Source organism: Clarias gariepinus, chromosome 14 (assembly GCF_024256425.1).
Source record: "Clarias gariepinus isolate MV-2021 ecotype Netherlands chromosome 14, CGAR_prim_01v2, whole genome shotgun sequence".
Lineage (NCBI taxonomy): Eukaryota > Metazoa > Chordata > Actinopteri > Siluriformes > Clariidae > Clarias > Clarias gariepinus.
This window is the reverse complement of record NC_071113.1, coordinates 8,016,670-8,036,996: the sequence shown is the minus strand read 5'-3', so window position 1 is coordinate 8,036,996 and position 20,327 is coordinate 8,016,670. Positions and strand designations below refer to the sequence as shown.

The following is a 20,327-nucleotide window of genomic DNA, read 5'->3' as shown; positions in this document are numbered from 1 at the left end:
ACATACCGGATAATAATCAGCATCTTGGCGTTTTAGTCCAGAACTGAACCTCTCCGAGGTACAACGCGTGTTACAAGGGTGAGCGTCCTCAAAGGCCAGCGTGTAACTGGCGAAGCATCGCTTAAACACATGCTTGAGGCCTCGTTAGCAATCACGTGCAGCTGCCCTGCGCTCCACTCCATCTCCACATGGCACCTTTTGATGTGAGCCAAATGGTCTGGAACTGAATGTGCTTCATTAAGCTATATAAAGCAGAGTTCACTATCTTTATTCATGTGCTGTCCGGGAGCATCGGAGAGAGAGCTGGATAATCCTGATTTTGGAATAATTAAAACTGTTTGAGAGGATTTCCAACTAAGCATCAGTCACATAACATTAAAACCATTACCGTTAAAACCTTTCCCCTTGTGCCATCAAAGCAACTCTGACCCCTTGATTCGAGACTACACAATATCTCTGAAGGTGTGATGGGGTATTTGGCACCGGGAAGTTCACAGAAGATCCTTTAAGGTGATGCAAGGAACAAGGTGGAGTCCAAATATTCTAATACCTTTCTATCATGGCAAGCATTAGCTTTCTTTACTTCAGCATTATACACCTGGGAATTATATATGGAATTATATATAAGGGTCATGAATGTCGCAAAATAATAGGGATGTGACTTAAGATATTAATAGATGAAATTATGTAGAATAAATTATTTAAGATTAAAAAAAATCTATTACACAAAGTTGGAAGCAGAGCATTTTCCAAAATGTCTTATTATGCTGAAGCATTAGGATTGCCCTTCACTGGGGATAAGGGGCCTGATTGAAACACCCAAATTTAATAAATAAAAGGTTTGGATAAAAGCTTTTGTTTATATAGTGTATAAATATGATTTATTTTTAACATATCCTGACATTTACTTGCCTCCTGTAAACATCTGTCTCACCCCCCCCCCCCCACACACACACAAAAAAAGAAATCCTGTAATATATCTCCTGTAAGACATTTTCTACGACATCTTTACAGTCACATCCTTATTATTTTCCGCCATTCATGACCCTTTGATTTGTACATTTTATAATCTCCCATTGTGGAAGTACTACTAAAAACAAACAAAATTAGCAATGAATGCACTTACCCTGATTGCATAAATAATACTTTGTTTTTGAAAAACGAATTTAAAGTGCTCAATACCCATGAGCCGAATCAGGCTGCGCTGCTGCAGTATTTAAAAAAAAAAAAAAAAAAAGAACCAATCTAACCAGTGCAATATGTTTTATGTCCCCAATCAAAGACACATGTGTCATAGCAAGCCATGCACACTCATTAGCAAATGCTATTAAACCAGAGCGTTTATGCAGGGGAAAATAGGATGGGATTACGATAAGCCTCGAGTACGAGCAGCACTGATGAATGCAATTTTCCTGAAATATAAAGCACAGCCTGTTACTCAGCGTTCAGTATGTTCTTCTGTTCTAAAGCCTCAATACGAAAGGTTGTACTACACACTGCCTCAGCGTTAATTTAACACGCAGCCAAATTGTCCTTGGTGGAAAGCGGGGGGAAATTTCACGCCTTGATTGCTTTAACACTTCTAAAGGTAAAATGCATGATGAAACTAGTCAATAGGGGTCGTGAGGGTCTTGTCTCGACAGTCAGGTATCCTAGGAAACACTGACGCCAGATTCAAAAGCAATATGTGCCGGCTGAACACGAATCATTCCGTGATGTGCCTGCAGCAAGCTGTAAGAAGATCTCTGCGCTTGGCAGCGAGTGCTTCCCATTCTTAACCTCGAATTTGTCAATGGTCCACGCGTTTATGTCCGCGGTAAAGGCAACAGCTAGTTGGCTATAACACAGCATGATCGAATAATCCTCTTCGATCATAATGTAAACCTGCTTTCGAGCTATAATCACTTGCTATATCAGTCACATACTGTATTAGTATACACGAAATCACCTTTAGGTAAACAACAACAACTGTTTATCTTGTGATAGGTAGAATTAGAACTAGTATTATTATTGGCACCCGTTTTAGAACTAGGTTAAGAAAGGGCTCCAAAAAAAAAACGAAAAACATCATGCAAGTGAAGTAAAATGGTTTTAAAGAATATTTTTATAAATGCAATATATCGTGCAGCGATTATAGTCATAGCTATATTTAGTACATAGTATGACTGCCCTTGGTTAAAATAACAGCACAAAGTCTTCTCATATAACCTCTGTTGAGATAACATGGAGTAAGGAATCTCAGAGCCAGAGTCATGTTTATCTCCTTGAGGCTTCTCTTGCGGATTCTCCTCTTCAGCTCGACATGCAGCTTTTCATTAAAGGTATACAGTATACAGTAGATCAGGGGCCTGGGCCAGTTAAATGTCAAGGTTAAATCTTATCTCTTGTCCTTGTCAGGGTTAAATCTCACCTCTGGTCTGTGAGCATGGAGCTTCCTGGTTCTCCACAAGCTTAGAAGGTTTCCTGCAGGTGTTCTGGTTTTCTCCCATAGTCCAAAAACATGCAGTGTAGACTGACTGGTGTTTTTGACCATACACAGGATATGTGGTGTGGGATGGATGGATGGATGGATGGATGGATGGATGGATCTATTATCTACCTCAACTATTTTTTTTATCCCATCTGCACCAAGCGTGCCAATAATCGGTGGCTGATTGTATTGTATGTCATTTGTCAGATTCCCTTTACATTGTCCCCTGGTACTGATCCCCCACTACAGATCCACTGCTGTTCTTCCACGGTTCTATCATGTCAGAGTCAGTGAGAATCTGAGAACTTGCATCTGATCGGGTCAGTGGAGATCATTTAGTGGTTCCTTTCCACTGATGGATGCAGATAAAATGTGCATTGCAACACAAAGACCACAATCGATAATTGCTTATACTAGTGTGGTACAACTTATGGTATGTTCACCTTATAAGATGGTCAGTAAGTGCATCTAATAAAGCATGCAGAATGTGATTCAGTAATAAATGTAGAGGAGGCACAAGTGTTTTGGACGAGCTTCTCTGGATTAATGATATGTAACCAGATGATTTATTATTCATTATTCATAAATATTTCAAGCGTAACAATTATTCTTTAGGGGTACAAAGCCTTCAGAGCGCTAATGAGTTTTCCCCCTTCATTAATTTCCCCCAAATCATTCCCATCAACAGCTGCCAATGTGAACTGAGAAATAATGTCCATCCCTGTGTTTTGCCAGATTCGATAGCAGAAATCAATCAGCCAATCTTCAGAATTTCCTCCAGGAAATATAACGAGCATTCATTTGGTTGGTTCTTTGATCACATTTTTATTGTAAATTCAGTGGCATGCAGCATTGCTGTAATTATCGGACGGATCATTTATTTCGCTCTTGATGAGCACGGTTTTTTAATGCTGTCCAGTTTATACAAAAAGGAATGCGTTTATGTCTTTAAAAAAAAAAAATCTACTAACTTTGACTACGGCCGAACTCTTTCGCCTCTAGCATCATTGACGGCATTTTGCTTGCACAGGTGGCGGACTTTTGTTTTTCCTTCCATTTACACCTTGCATATTTTTTTCGTGAACGAATAGCAGTTGTCTAAATTGAAAACAAATAAAAGCCCGCAGCATGACCAGCCAGAGCACCTGCTCCATCATGGATGGGGATCGTATCATGAGCTGTAGAGGAGCTGCTCTGGCTGATCTTGCTGTGAGCACCTCCTCTACGGATCGGTTTCGCATCGCGGTCTGCCATCCGGCAGGTGGAAATGCAGTTTGTACGATGTGAACGCATCTGGTGGACATCAGGAGAAAACTGTACATCAAGTTGTTAAAATTCCAAATATTAATCCAAAAATTGAGTGCCTCTCATTTCCTGCTATATATAGTAGCTTCAATCCATCTTGACTGCTGTAAACAAGGACTATTCTAGGGTTATTATAAGGGCGGTAAAGAAATCTTATGCCTTTTTTCATAGTGATTTTTTATTTTAACCTAACCTTTAATATTCTTTTACACCTTGTTTGCTCGAATCTTGTTGTACAGGCTGCTGCAACATTAAAATGTAATAAAATACACACAATCTATCTATCTTGTCAGTTAGGGAAAACTTAATTTCAAATTGCAAAATATAAATCAGGACTACAGGGACGTACAGTGCATGTATACACACAGTGATATTGTAGATATCACACATCACAGATACAGTGTACATGTATTGTACAAGCCAATAAACTATCACTGCCATGAGCCATCCATAAACAATAAACAATATATTTTTCCCCTATCCATTAGGCTTTAAAATAAATAAATAAATAACATGCTAGTCTTTACGCAAACCCGAGAGAGATAAAGAGCAGGAGCTACCAAACCCAGTAGTAGTTTAAAGTCCGAGTGCTCTTACTCATCAGCCTGTAGTCCATGGTGTGCGAGTGCGAGTGCTTCATGGTGACGGCTCCTGTGGCTCCGGTTCCTTTTCTGAAGCTGCACCGGCGAGAGTCACTTAACCACATTTAAAACTACAACTGCCCAACGCCTTACTGCCAGCAAACTGACGTACAGCACAGCTCTTACACACACACGTACACACTCACCCGCTCGACCACTCCATCTCCCCCCCCCTCCCTGTTAGGCTCTATCTCTCTCTACACGCACACACATTTGCACGCACTTTGTTGCTTTAATCTGAAAGACAAGCAAGAACGAACGAGAGAGAGAGAGAGAGAGAGAGAGAGAGAGAGAGAGAGAGAGAGAGAGAGACAAGCCGGGATCCAATGCACCCCCTGATGGACACACAGCGATCTGTATACAGACAGCAATGACATCCAAACAACAGGTGGACTCTGATACATGTGTTTATAAGGCTCGGACTTTTGATAGACATTCACCAGAGCCGCTTCAGAGGCTCTGCAAACCATATGCAAGTGCTGGTACTCTAAAATGTCCTTTTTGTTTTTGGCCCAAAGCCAGGTTTAAACTGATATAACACAGATTAGGCATTTATCCTGATCTGTAATCATTGTAAGGAAAAGAAAAGAAAAACACGTTTGACACAATATATAGCTATGAATTAAAAAAAAAGAGAAAATGGAACAGGACAGGACAAAAAAAAATAAAAATAAAAAATCTATAGGCAGATGGACAAAATATTTTGCTAATGGATGAGCCAGATGTCTTTGATATCTGACGCACCATTTTGGAACAGCAAAGAGGCCTCACATTCAGAACATAGTAATAGACAAGGCAAAATTCCTGTCACTTGACCTGACCTTTGCTATTCTTGTCCATCTCCGCTCGTCATGATGCACCGTCAGGTCACTCACGCACACATCAGAAGCAGAACAAAACAGTTCAGACAAGTGAAGGGAAAAACGCAAGCATGAATTTTGGGGAAAGATCACAAAAGTGTCTCCTAATGAGCAGCTTGATGTTACATCCGTTTATATCCGTCAGACAAGATCATGAGGAAGTATAAACTGAAATAATAACCCCATAGGCAGGATTACTGTCATGCGATTGAGAGCTCAAACCCTGACAATACCAGGGCCGTTAATTAACTCTCTTGATGAGGATGACGATGTTACTTTCTCTCAGATTTCTACCTCCTTTTCCATAGTTTCCATATTTACCTGCATAATAAAAAAAGAAAATGCTGCTAAATTGAACTAGATCCATGTTAACGCTTAAAGGTATTAAGGCATTTTTTTTATATTCGCAAGCTGTTCAACAGACATTCAAGCTGTTCAAACAGAAATAAGAGCAGCCAGGAAATGATCATTGACAAAATGGGGTTTGAAACTATTGGAACTGGGTAAAGAACCCATCAGTATACCTTTAAAAACCTATTGCATGAGAAAAAAAAGTAGCACGGTTAAAAAATAAATAAATAAATAACAGTAAAATCTGAGTCTATGTTTAATAATAAAAGCAAGAGCATTGCTGTACACACAATGTGGCGAGAACTCACAGGATTGAGACTAAACAGCTGTGTGTCCATAACAAAGCCACTTGATACTAATCAGAATGAAGAATTGAATTTGCTAGACAGCACAAAGATTGGATTTTGAACCGATGGAAAAAGGTCACATGGTCTGATAAGTCCAGACTGACCCTATTCAAGAGTGGTGGGTGCGTCAGGGTAAGAAGGGAAGTGCATGAAGTTACTGTACTGTATGTACCCATCATGCATTGTGCCCACCGACAAGCCTCTGGAGGCAGTGTTCTGATTTGGGGTTGCTTTAGTTGCTCAGGTCTAGACTTAGCAACGTTACGTGGTAATGAAATGAAGTCAGCTGATGATCTGAATGTACTGAATGATCACATCAGTGGAGTTTTTCTTCCCTGATGGCACTATGGAAGCAAAATAGTCTCATTATTAATTTACACAAAAGACTGGATTGCTTGGTGTGTATTTTTGAGACTTTGCTGGCAGCAATGTGGGTTATTCATGCTTTTAAGCCAATCAAATGCGACCTCACCATTCGACCAATCACAGCCCTCCGGGAGCGCAGCACTCAGGGAGCTTAACTTTGTACAGCTTTTGCGCAATCTGAGTTAATTATAACGGAAATAAAGTTTTACCTACTTGAACGTACAGTTACAGTAATAAATACATAGAGCATGTTGTACTTTATGTAGCAACTATGTTACATGCTACAGGGATCATTTACTCTTAGCTGCATGAATGGATAAATTGAGAGCAATAATTGTCGATTCTTTACAGTAAACATAATTCTCCCACAAAACTCAAGGCTTTACTTATTGCATTACTGAATAAATCAACATTTTTAACTAATCTCTTTAAATGAATGAATGAATAAAGCACATTTTTAGCAATCACTTGTCGCCACCTCCTGATATAACTGATACAACCCTTAATTGAAGCTAAAGTTACTCTTAAAATGTTTTAAATTTTCCAAAACTCTATTTTGGTTTGTATTGTAGACATTAGTGTTTATACCAGAAATACAAACTTTTATCCCAGTACCTCTGATCATTTAAATTATTTTAAGGAAATCATATTATTCAAGGAATAATGGTGACTGAAGAGACTGTTGGCGAAGCTGTTTAATACCTATAAATGACGACCGCTCTCTGGCTCAGTGACGGCACCAAAGCAAATTTGAAATCGTGCAGATTTAATCCATTATGTTATACACATTTGAGGTGTTATTGAAATAAAAGCAAATCTGGTGGCATTCAGATATAACAGAAAACCCTGTGACCCATAGAAACATCTATTCTCCAAATAAATACTGTGACTGTCTTGATTGACAAACATGTAATAAGGGTAAAGTGTTTATAAAGATGTATGATAAAGTGATTAACTGTGTTACTTTTGACGAAGTTCATTAAAGAAACATTATGAAATAAAGTAATAACTAAGACGTGCATCCTGTCTTTGTTTTAGGAGGTAAAACTTCATTTGCAAAAGGTGTATAAAGCTGAGCTATTCGAGTGATGTATTTAAAAATTTTGTACGCAGTTGTTCATCTCTGAATTGTGTTTTGCATTTTTGAAACGTACATTATGAATATATATATATATTTATCTTGTGCATGCGAGTTGTTTTTTTGTGAATATATTTTGATGCACGTGAATTGGGCTTCACACACGTGAATTGGGATATGCATGTGTGCATCGTGTCTTTTGTGTGAATTATTAATGAGACTATTTTGCTTCCATATGGCACGACCATATTCCAGGACTCTAATCGGTTCTGGGAGCATGAATAATCATTTTCACACATGAACTGGTCACCATATTGTACGCTGTAATCAAAGCTAACGGTGACTGAATGAAATCTTTGAGTGTGCAACTTTGAGGTTTACTTTTTAAGTAATAATAATGATTTAAAGTGCTTTGTTTTTTAATACAGATTTTAAGTAGAAACTCGTAAGAGAACACTTTAAACAAGATTCAATTTCATTAGCTGCTCCACTACTGCATGTTGGCTTTTTTCGAGCAGCACACAATCAAAAAATCTCGCTTAATAAATCCAACAGATAACGACAGAGGCAAAAAATGTAGACCAAGCGAAAACAAGACATGTTTTTGAAGACACGCAATTCGCAGCACACCGTCACGGCTGACTCTTTTGTAAAAGCCAAGGGAGAAAGAAAAAAATGAAAAAAAAAAAACCCTGCGCCAATGTCCATTAAAGAGGCTGTGTTTTTGGCTCTGAAGGGAAATCATTTCCCGCAGCTCGAAAGTGAAAGAATGCTCCTGTAATTAACATTTGGAGGCCAGGGATAGCAGAGCGAGTGACTCAGCCGGTCGAGCTCAGAACTGGAGACGCCACGTCACTTGGCCGTACGCCAGACGACTGGCTGTTAAGCCGCCCGAAGGATCGATTTACAGCGCTCCGGGCCCAGGCTGATGGGGCACACGGCACCAGGGGACACCTGAAGGTTACATCATGCCGGATTCTTATTAAAGCAAGACAATCGATAGGAGAGCTTGTGTTCTGCTCCTTTTCTTGTCAAAGCAAAATGCTAAGATGTGTGGATTATGAATAGGAAGAGAGGAAGACTATGACATGCCCGTTCCTCCCCCAAACACCAGATTTTGATCTAGTCATTCCAATGTGAGTTTTGGATAAGTCACTGTAACTTTTATTAATGTTACTGTAAAACTAATTTGTTCAAGTTTTCAGTTATAATGAGTCATCCAAATTTAATGCTGTCAATGTACACCCACCAGCCATAGCATTAATCCCACTGACTGGTGAGGCGAGTTACATTGATTATCACATTAATTTGGCATTTGTCAGAGGACAAGATATATTAGGCAAACAAGGGGAAATTGGGCCTTATTGAAGGTGAGGTGTTATACGCAAGAAAAATGGGCAAAATGAGATCTGAGTGGCTCTGGCAAGGGTCTGACAAACGTGATGACTAGACACTGGGTCAGATAATCTCCAAAAACGGCAGGCGGATTGTGGGTTGTTCTAAGAACGTTGGAACAATGGAATATTAGCGTGTAGTAGTGATGGGACTCTATAATCATTCCTTACTCAATCATCAATTAATCATCTGTTTACCTGCACAGTACAATGCTTATTTGACAGTTCGGATCCCCCAAGTCTATCAATTAAAAACAAATACCAACCATACACAACCATGTTTGAGCATTTTTCATAATCAAAATCGCATGAAATGCACTGAAAATCAGTTTATTATCCACTTTAATCTATGACCGTCCCATCCATAGTATGCAGGATTCAACTATCTTAAATCGTAAAGCTTGTTTTAAAATCACCAATAAAAAAAAAGAATCAAAGTAAGGATTCTTTTTCCTCTACCCTAATGTAGTCATGGTCAGTTTCCACTCTTCAGTTACATTTCCTCTATCCCTCGACAGCTACCAACCACAAGTGTTAGCTGAAAAGTGCTGTCGTCCACTGCATGCATGAGCTCACAGTCCCCCATGATTGGGTAATCCATTGTCAGGAGTCCAAGGAAGCAAAATCGGAAGTGGTGTCAGAAAGGGAGGTGTGGCATTCACTTATTCCCCTAACAATCACAGCAACGCTGCAATCAAAAGCATCTAGTGTTATGTTTGCTAGGAGATTAAGGATATGCCACATCTCCCCTCTGAGAGCACGGCCAATTTCGCTCTGCTGGACTCTCGACCATAAATGGCTGGGGCATCGTCGGGATTTTTGTAATCTCAGTACAACAGGGCAAATGCTTTGGAGGTATAGCAATCCTCTTAACCAAGCCAAGTTTGAGCTCCCCATACCTTTCACAATGGGCGTGCTGGTGGGGATGGCAGCCGTGGCCTCCAGCAGGGATCCACTCAGGTGGACTGCTAAGCTAGTCCGACAGGAGCAGGCGCGGTATTCAGTGTTCTGCACACGGGCTGGCAGCCATGCCACCGCCTGAGCCAGCAACTTCCTGGAGGGATGCAGGAGGTGAACCTCAGAGTTCAGAGCAGGACAAGCATGCTGGAGCTGGATTCAGGGACAGAGAAGAAAGAAGATAGATAAGTAAAAGCACCAGTGATGTTGTATGAATTTGTTTTTTCCATGATGCAATTAATTCTCTTACACCGCAGCTTTCAGATAATGTCAATAATGAATATTTTAAGGTGAATATCAGGCTTGTAATGATAATCAGTCGTGTTATGTACCATGGTATTTGACCAGTCTTGGTGTTGTGGATACAAAAATCACTACCCTGAGTATGTTTTTGGAGATAGCTGCCTAGCTAGAGAGTTTTTGGCAGAATATGCACATTCCCAAGACATAACAGCACTATATGAAAGTTAGGAAATGGCACCAAGAACTGTCACAGCACTCTGACTTAACCAAACAACCATATGTTCCATGTCTCATGCTTAACACTTCTTCACTGTTTGGATTAACCATCGTTTAGGTTCTTATAGATGACAAGAAGTCATGCTTGTGTTTGTAAATGCAAACGCTAAATGATGTAAAGTGTGTGCAAAATCCCAGACATGATGCCTTGCCTGGTTTCTTTCCAGGTAAAAACAATATCACCCTTTTTTTTTTGTGGAGAAACACTGATAGGTCATTTTTTAAAAGGGTTGCTGAATGCCTTATCTAAAATAAACAGATAAAAGATACAACTATTCCTGATTACTGACAGAGTTCCAGTTAAGCTCAGTCTTCTGCTATGGCTGAGATCTCTGAAGAAATCATTTCACCTTTACCTTTGCCATTATTGGTAATTCATATTTGCAAAACCTTTTTTTTTTTTTTAAAGGCAGCATTTATTTGTATTAATTTTCCTTGCAAAATAAAATGAAAGTAACAAACAAAATCGAAAAGGTCCACATCTTAATCTTGCATGATCATTAGCAGAGACAATACACCACTTGGAGTTGTTCTACAACGATTTCTTTCAATAAATCAGGAAGCAATCTTGGCCTATGAACACCTTTAATCAGGGTGAAGCTGCACATCAAGGGAACAAACAAAGCTCTTTAGAGAGCATGTCAATATGGTGATGCAACTATCAAGAGTTTTGAGGTGTAAGTACAGCTGAGAGCCTGGCCGGGTCTTTCAGACCAGGCATGGTTTCTGTCTGTGTGTCATGCAAGGGCGGCTGGAATTAAGGAGCTTATTGCCACAGCAACCTGGGATGAAATATTCTTAATAGTGCTTAGCAAGTCAATAGCGTGGTGGTCGGTTTTCTCATTTCTAAAACAGTGCCTTTGATAAAACCTTAGGAAACCAGACAGTTTGTCAGATGACTGAAAAATAAGTGCATATACACACATCGTATATCTAGTCGGTAAATATGATGTATATAGAAAATGAAGAAAAAAGAAAAAGGGATTCAGTTATGAATCACATAATTCACGATTCTTTTGTGTGCCTATTAATTTCTCACCACATTGACCCATGAGCTGGTGCAACATTATCAAATGTTATTGTGCTTGCTAAAAAGCCTTCAAACTGCTTTTTTCTCCAAATTTTAATTAAGCCCCATTCGGACGGGATGAGTTTTCCAAACGACGTTTGAGTTTTTTTCAGACGACGTCTGTCATTTTATGTATGCATTCAGACGGGACTAACATCTCCGTGTTTATTGCGGAGGTAGGAGTGTCTGTGCTTTACATGTGGGCGTTGCATAAGATCACATGTCCACATCCACACGTATTATTGGTGCGCAAACTTGAATACCGGCGCGCTAGAGATAGTATGGTAGTTCATGTTGACCAAAACACAAAAGAAAACGCGTTTTGGGGGAAAAAAAATTGCCAATCACAGACATTTGCTTTCGGACGGGGTTCAGGACCTCCAAGTTTGCTGAAAAACAGTAGGTAATTTGCTCTGGAATTTTTACAGAGGTCGTGTGAGAGAAAGACAGACATGGCAGATTCGGACGGGATTAAAATCACAAAGTAAATTTCTCTTACGGCCCCCTGTAAAACTAGTCCCGTCCGAATAGTCCCGGGCTTTAGTCTCAAACTCACTCATTATATTAGAAACTGCCTGCAGCCATGTGCTCACAATTGCTCAACACGTGGTCAAGACTTTGGACACCACTGAGGAGGTAAAACGTCACCATTTCCTTATAATCCACACACTGGCATCCCGTGTGCTAGGAGCGACTTATTCAGCAAGTTCGTTTAAAAAGTATAAAAATTTCTCTTTTTGTTGAATTTAATTTGAAGTTAAATGTTAACCTCTTGTTTTTTAAGGTTGCATTGTTTAAATGCTGTGCTTAGATTTTAAGTAAGAAAACCAATTTTTTTTTTAAGGAACGGGCTACATTTAATCACTCGTTCAATTCATTGTGAAAGCTGGTAAATAAGATTAAGATTAAATTATTTGTCACTTTTATCTCACAGCACAGTAAACTGTTTTGGGGTTTTTTCACCGCACATCCTGGTTAGGGAGCTGGGGTCAGAGTACAGGATCAACGCCCCTGGAGCAGATATGGTTAAGATTCTTACTTAAGGTTGTAAAATTGTTACCCAGGGCGAGGGGAGGGGGGCGGGGATGGGCGTCTCCCCTGGTGATAGCACAGGGCCTGGCGGGGTCTGCCATGGTGTGGGCACGGGGGCTTGTGATCTACCATGGTGTGGGCATGGGGGCTTGTGATCTAAAATGGCACTGGGACTGTGTCTGCCCTAGTGCAAGAGCTTAGTATTTACCCTGGTGTAGGTGCTAGACATCTGTCCTAGTGAAGTTTGGCCACCCTGTGAAACTGCTGTTTCAAGCACTTACTTGTTTTGGCCCTGATGCCTTTTTTGTTCAACATTTCTTTATGATTGAAAGCATTTTTTAGTCATCTACCCTGTGGTCTTCCAAGGTCTGTCAAGTTGTTTGACACAGTTAAGCTCACCAGTGTGATCGAGGTGATTAATAATGTTAACATTAAACCAAACAGTTGATTTTGGCACACCTTTTTGTTTTGCCTTTTGCTCTGATTGATATTATTCTAATTGTCCTCCTCGTGATGATCTGTTTACTTGCAGTGACACTTATTTGGTTTCATGTTTGAAAGACAAGAAACAAAAGAGAGCAGATACATTTCCCATATCCACAAAAAAAAAGAAAGAAAATCAAACAGCAACATTAAAGTTTTGTTTTTCATAAAATAAATTAATTAATACTCATGCGTCAAAGGAGAGATTCTGCATTTTAATCGTATAGTAATTGAGCCTGCAAATTTTCCACAGTGCACCTGAAAGATTAAAAGAATATATTAACATTATTTATAAGAATGATATTAAGTATTAAATATTAATTTTCGTTCAGTTGGATTATGTAGTCTGTCTCCTAGAAATATGTCCACAACCAAACAGTCCATGCTCTTCCCAGTAACCCAGGAGCTTTTATACACCTGTTAGCTAAAGGGACCCAACATTGACCCTTTCACAGCTCGGGGCATTTATTTCAGTGAAAGGCTACCACCCGCACCTTTGATTGATGGTGAAGTGTGCATGGTGCTAAAACGATCTCCAAGAGCCTCTGTTGCTGCATTTATTTGGCTTAAGGTTTTGCACAGAAACTGGCATTAAAGTTAATTGGAGAAGGGTTTAGACAACAAATCGAATGAAAAATGAAAATGAAAAATGACCTGCAGTGAGCCAGATGGAATTAGCCTTACCAAAATCTATTACTCCTGGCATTAGCACTTTTCTAATTGCCATGGCAAAGCCTTTAGTTGATCGCACGGCGTGTCATTACCACCTTTTCTACTCCTGAACCGAACTGCCGTCTTTGAAATGCTGCGACCATTTTATAGCCATTGTGAGTTAGGCACACCGTACCTGTTCTGTGTTCCTCTCTGCATGATTCTCCCCAATGCTTGGCCTCAACATTTGTACACAGTGTTTAGTGATGTTAGTGTCTGTTTATTAGTCTGGCTCTACTCTGTCTCTACAGGATTTTGGCCGAAGCTCATCTGGCTACGAGGCCTAGCGTTTAGCAGCTGAGCGGAGATGTAGGCAGTCGTTTGTAGATCCAACCAGCAGACTTTCATATGATAAGCAAGTAGTCAAGACGAATGCAGTGGCCAAACGTGCACATGGAGTGTTTAGGGTCTCCGGGGACCATTTTAAAATCTGACAAGAAGATATCAAGCTGTATGCAGCAAACTGAACAGGAAACCCATCCCATTAGAACAAGTCATAATGAAAGGAAGGAACGGATACGGCACGGAGCTGGACGTTCTGGAGGGACGCGTGTGGTTTATTACATTTCAAGGCAACATTTAGACTCGAGGCTTGGATCGGTCAAGAAGCTGGTCTAGTCCAAAATACTGTAAATAACAAACAATTTAAAATCCTTTGCCAGCACATACATTGCGTTTTAATGGCAATGTCTTTGCCTTTAGCATTCATGCTTATGGGTCAACATTCTGAGCGAGACCAAAATACTGTACATATAGTAGCAATGAGAGTCACCAGTCACCACCCAGTACGAGATCACTATACCTACTGTAGTTGCTAATTAACATTGGGATTGTGTTTTACGATTTTATAAATATCCCCTTATGATATTACGTTTTCTTTCAGATTTTATTACAATTTAAGCACCTTTAAAAATTATTTTAGCTATTTGTGTGCCAGTGGTGCCTCGATCATCTAAGGCTATGCGTTACTGATGGGAAAGTTGAGCTCCAGCATCACCAAATAAGGACAATAAGGCTAATTGTTTTTACCAGCAATTTCTACTGATACAACATTTTAAACCCCAAAACCTAGGTTTTAAGCCACCCCTTATTTCTTCATATTAAATTTAATTATATAGTGTAGACTGAAATAAATGTGACCATTTTTTTTTTTACTGTGACAAGTTCTTAAAGATACAATTTAAAAAAAATTTTACCGCAGCAGCGACCTCATTTCCCCTCTCATTTGTTTCAACCACTCAGCATTCAGCATCACCAGTGTACTAATCACCGACCTGAACATCTGTCATCATTTGCATCTGTTTCTCACTGAGTTAAGGCTTATGTCAGATGTTTTCCTTAAGACTACATTAAAAATACAAACATAATATGATCCATTATGATAAACTATAATATAATATGCTATAGATAGATAGATGGACTATTGGATTTTGTTCATTTGTATGCGAGTATCAAATATACATCAGGGTTAAAGGAATTGCATACACGTACTGTACATACTCGTAGTACATGCATAATTGTTTTAACTTAAATCAAACTACAGTATGTATACCATTAGTGAAGATTTTATAGAAAAGGACAGAGCAGACTCTATTGGCCGAGTAGAACAAGGTCTTTAAGAGTGCAGAGAAAACTTTTTTTATTTGACTCTGTGGTGGCCTCACTCATCCTCTATGGAGTGGTTTTCTGGTGCAGCAGCATCTTTACTGCAGACAGGAAGAGACCGGACAAGCTGATAAAGGCAGCCAGCTCAGTTCTGGGGATTCCCCTGGACACTGTACAGGAGGATGATGGCTAAGCTATTATCATTGCTGGAGAATGACTCTCACACCCTGTATAACAGCCTCATCTTTGAGTAGCTCCTTCAGTAACAGACTGTACATCCTAAGTCCCTGAAGGAGCGATATCGAAGGTCTTTTCTCTCTGCTGATATTAGACTGTACAATCAAAGCTGCTCCCAGTCAACTAGTCACTGTAACACGCACACTGTTATATACTGCTGATACAACATACTGCTTTAACAATATCTTAAATTTTACAATATAGTAACAATAGTGACGATATCTTAAATATAGCTACAATATCTCACAATATAGTTACAATATCTTACATTTTTGTGCACCAACACAAAACTGTGCAATATTATATTACCTAGTGCAATTTAAAAGAAAGTGTAACTACTGAATTGTTTTTTCTTTGCTCCTGTAACATATACATTTTTCCACTGTGGGACGAATACATGTATATCCTATGTTATGTTATCTTAGGTTCATAATGGCGCATAATAATTTGCAGCAAATACCTAGTCATCTTGAGTCTAGCATGAAGAACACCAAAACTGCAACCCAATCCACTTACTACATGGACAACGTAAATATCTACTTGTTTAGTGAGTCAGTGTTGAATAAGTGACCACTGCAACTCATTCAATCTAAAACCTAAAAACAGATCAGCTCCCTCAGCACACTTGATCAAAGTCTCTTCTAGATCATGTTCAATTCAAGCCATAAGCTCAAGTTGCACTGAAGACACAAGATGACTGTACTAGCACCCTTAACAACCTACCGTATATTGAATACACATAATCTACTCATACTGGCAAAATTTGTTTCAGAGAACATGGTGTGTGCACAATCTTGCTAAAGTGAACAGCTTTTATTTTAATCATATGAAGCATGTGGGACAAAAAAAAAAATGTGCTTATGTGGTGCCGCACAATACGTTATGCATGCATACCACATTCATCAAATCATCTTTAATAACTCTGACACTATGGCAGGCATGATTAAAATAATAATGTTAAATAAAATTATAATAATGGACCTTAAAAGTATTTGTTCTGAATAGGTTCATCTCCCAAATGCTGTAAATAGAAGAAAAATTATTTACTTTTACTACAAGTTTAATTATGCCTAAATATTTAAAAAGGATCAAAATGCAAAGTGACAATGTGAACACAGTCTTATCTTATCTATATTTATCTTAAATTTTGGCCCAGCCAAAAAAAAAAAAAAAAAAAAAGCTGCACACCATTTCCTGTTGCTTTGATTACAACAGTGGCACGACAATTATGTCTGTCCAGAGTCACCCTAATTTCTCTTCAAGACCTTTTATTGATGATGGGAGAGTCAGACCCCAGCGAACAGCCTTCTCCAGCACTTCCCAAAGATTCTCACTGGGGTTAAGGTCTGGATCCATGTGCGACAAGGAGACGTCATGCTTCCTCAACTCTGAGTTCTCGTCGCATTACAAGTGTGGAAATCCTCGGAAGTCCACTATTAAACATAGTTATAAGATCTAAGGCTTAGATAAATTCCCCCCCAAAAAATTTTATTCTAATATTTGCTTGGTTAAATCCATGTTGTGACTGCTTTTTGGCTGGGCTCTGTATGTCCATTCATTTTCTATAGCGCTTATCCTGTACAGGGTCACAGGAGGCCTGAAGCCTATTCCAGGAGACTTTGGGCATGAGAAAGGGTACACCTTGAACAGACTGAAAATCGACAAACACTACGGGTGATTTGAGAATGCCCATTATCCTACCAACCACCAGGCCCTGTACAGACTTAAAGAACTAGCCAAAAAAAGATTTAAATGTAAAAAATAATCATAAATAAATAAATAAATAAATAAAGTAGGTAAACGTACTTTACGTCCAAGAAAATATATGATGTGAAAAAAAAGGTTTTTTTTTTTTTAGGTTTAATTAGGCATTACTTAAATTTTTTTTTGGAAGAAATAGAAAAGAAAGAGAGATCCTTTTTTTCCAGAAAATCATTTATCAATTAGCTTTTATTATTATTTTTTTAAGCAGCCACGTCCTTATTTAAACAGACCGACTGGACATCAAAAGCAAGGGTTGCACATCAATTTGTTGAAATTTGCACTTTAATTAAAGTCCCTTCTTAGAGATGAGATCAGCACCTCCTCCTAACCGACTACGGAGGAGCGTTTGAAAGATCAGAGCCGCACATCTAAAAGCAGACCTGGCTCCCATCACTTGCTTTTACCTCATTTGTTGGTTTACAGTAAACGACATCGCTCCTGAGACGTGACTTGGTGCACTAATCCAATGCTAATAAAGCGCAACAATGTGGATCCTTCCAGTACTTTGTGTCATATGATGCAAACAGCTAGCAGCTGGCAAAAACATGCTCGGCTGACGAGGTTGGGATGAGGTCGGAAGTGCCATAAGCGCGTCTGGGTGTAGTATTACATTACATTACACAATAAGCTAAATCTGGAGTTCACTGTATTAGAATATAGTATGGCGATAATACTTCGCACTAAGGTCACTTACAGTAATTTGCATCATTTGTTGTATTAACATGAATAAACCATTTTTTTTATTTTTGTATTAATGCTGATTGTTAACGTTAACTAATGCAGTAAAATGGAACTACAAATAACTATAGTTTCTTCTTAAAAAAAATAAATAAAAAAATTGTTTACATGCATACCCTTTGTTCTTTACTTGATATTACCAAGAGTCCCTTGTGAATCACAAAAGTTTTTCCTGCTTCACCTCCACTTTCCAAGAGCTATTGCTTTATAATGCAAAGTCAAACTGGGACTTTTGATCACGCAGAATAACTAAACACAGTAAAGAGAGTAACAACTACCATTTTTCCCCCTCTATAAAATGCCCTGCATGCACTTCACACGTTTCACTTGTGCTTGGATAACATCAAGGTAGAAAGTTCTCTCAGTACACCGGTGCCTGCTTCACTGAAACACTGGCCACCCGAAACTCCTTTAATGACCCAAACATGTGGATATGGCACGAAGCGAGGTCAGGACTATATGGGGGATGTGGCAATAACTCCCAGCCAAGTTCCTGTAATGTTGGTGAATGATTGTGTGTACAGTTCGAACAGACAAATGCTCCTCTTCCGCAAATTGGCAACAAGTTATCCATTGATTTTCAGGTATCAGGCGTCCTCGCCGAACATTCACGAAAAGACTGCAGTGACCTGCAAGACATCTCGGCCGGGATCGTCATGCATAGATGTACAGCCTCATTAAAACCTTTCACAGTACGATGATGAGATTCTTAGCTCTAGTAAAAAAAAGTTTTCTGTACATGTCAATTGGCTTTATGCATTCATTCATGAGAAATTTGACCAGTTTGACTTGAACTCCTCTCATACAGTATATAATTGACTTAACATTTGTTTATAGATATTTTCAGGTAACTAGTTAACGAGGTGTATTAATATTTAAGACCTTTCTAATAATTGATACATTGTCTTTAAGATGAATAAATGGATAAATAAATAAATAAAATCTGTCTAGTTTTTGTCCTGTTTTGTCCTGCTCTGTATTGTTTCCTGAGCTGAAACGGTTGCTAGAGTCTGATATTAATCCCTCGGTCAGGCCTGGAAAATATCCATCTGTCTGAACATCCTTATGAAGAAGTCATTATACAGTAGAGGTTGTACAGACTAAACAAAGAACTAGCCAGGCGATGGAAAAAAACAATATAGGTAGGTAAATGTACTTTAAGCCCAAATTATATATGATGCCACAATGTTAATTTTTATTTTTTTTAGGTTTAGACGTCACCAGCCATCCGTTCTAAACGATTTATGACAAATCTCATGTAGTTTCATGTCTTCCTTTAAAGCTAAACCCAATGTTGCAACTTGCCCGGTGTGAAAGAGACGCTCTTTAGTGCCACCAGTATTCATGTCAATATCCAACTCCATTCAGCTAGAGAAGAACTGGCAGAATTGGACAGAAACTGGACTCTGAGGTTGAAATTAAACATGGCAGTTTAACTTCTGGGTTACGGTCAGCCTGGAAAAACCTCGCCACTGCTGCGACAGCTTCCTCCATCCAAGGAAAGCTGTTCATTAAGCTGAAAGAAGAGCTCTGTTGATGGACAGAAGTTTCCATGCTGTGAGCTCTCAGTTTCAAAATCAACAATTACAGTACAGCTGAGTCACCTCGCCCACCTGAGTGCATTATTCTAAGGACATTTCCCATGAATGAAGGCGTAAAAACCGACTGACATTTTACAGCAGACAAGCGCACAATACAGTGATGAGGCTCTTCACTGCAGTAAAAAGTATGAAATGTTGCAAATGTTTTAAAGAAGGCTGTGCTCCTGTGAATGACCGATCCCAGCCGAGGTGATTCTGAGCCCACTGCAGTCATTTCCCCAAGAACATTCAGCCTGGGGAACGCTTGATAGCTGGACACTGACACAAAACATGTGGACAGGACTGTACATAATTATTCATCAGCACATTACAGGAGTCATCATCACATCCAATGTACAGTCCTGACCTCACTCCAAGCCATTTCCACATGTTTGGGCCATTAAAGGAGTTCCTGGGAGGCCAGCGTTTCAAATTTGAAACACCCTGTCCGATCATGGTTTTGTTCGTTTTTTTTTTTTTTTTTTTTTTTTGTTCCAATATCGGGATTTATTTCATGTAGTTTGTTATTTAGACATTGGTGATCATGGTTCCAGCATAATGAGTTAAATGAGATAAATAATTTCTACCATCTAAGCACTAATAAAACACTGACATAAGTGCCTTAGGGTAGCAGAAGATTACAGTATATAGAGAAATAAAGGTAGTTTTTAACTATCATAAGTATGTTCTGTTATTCTGCACAATCAAAAGTATTAGTTTAACCATCAAAAGAGAATGATATGACGGCTTTTGCTTTCCATTTTGTACATATATTGCATTTTTTCACTTTATACGTCATACATGCATGTTAACGCTGTGA

The 20,327-nt window shown here is 39.1% G+C and overlaps 1 protein-coding gene across 6 annotated transcripts in view; it reads right to left on the bottom strand.

Annotated features, from left to right (window-relative positions):
- plce1 (phospholipase C, epsilon 1) overlaps positions 1-20,327 on the bottom strand; it is an 82,451-nt gene that overhangs the window by 32,880 nt on the left and 29,244 nt on the right. For 5 of the 6 annotated variants that reach the window (XM_053511201.1, XM_053511202.1, XM_053511204.1 and 2 more), the window contains one exon: positions 9,712-9,922. In XM_053511201.1, the coding sequence (XP_053367176.1) occupies positions 9,712-9,922 (211 nt within the window). Of the gene's footprint in view, positions 1-4,372; positions 4,527-9,711; positions 9,923-20,327 lie in introns of those variants that run through there. The other variant, XM_053511205.1, reaches the window with a different exon arrangement.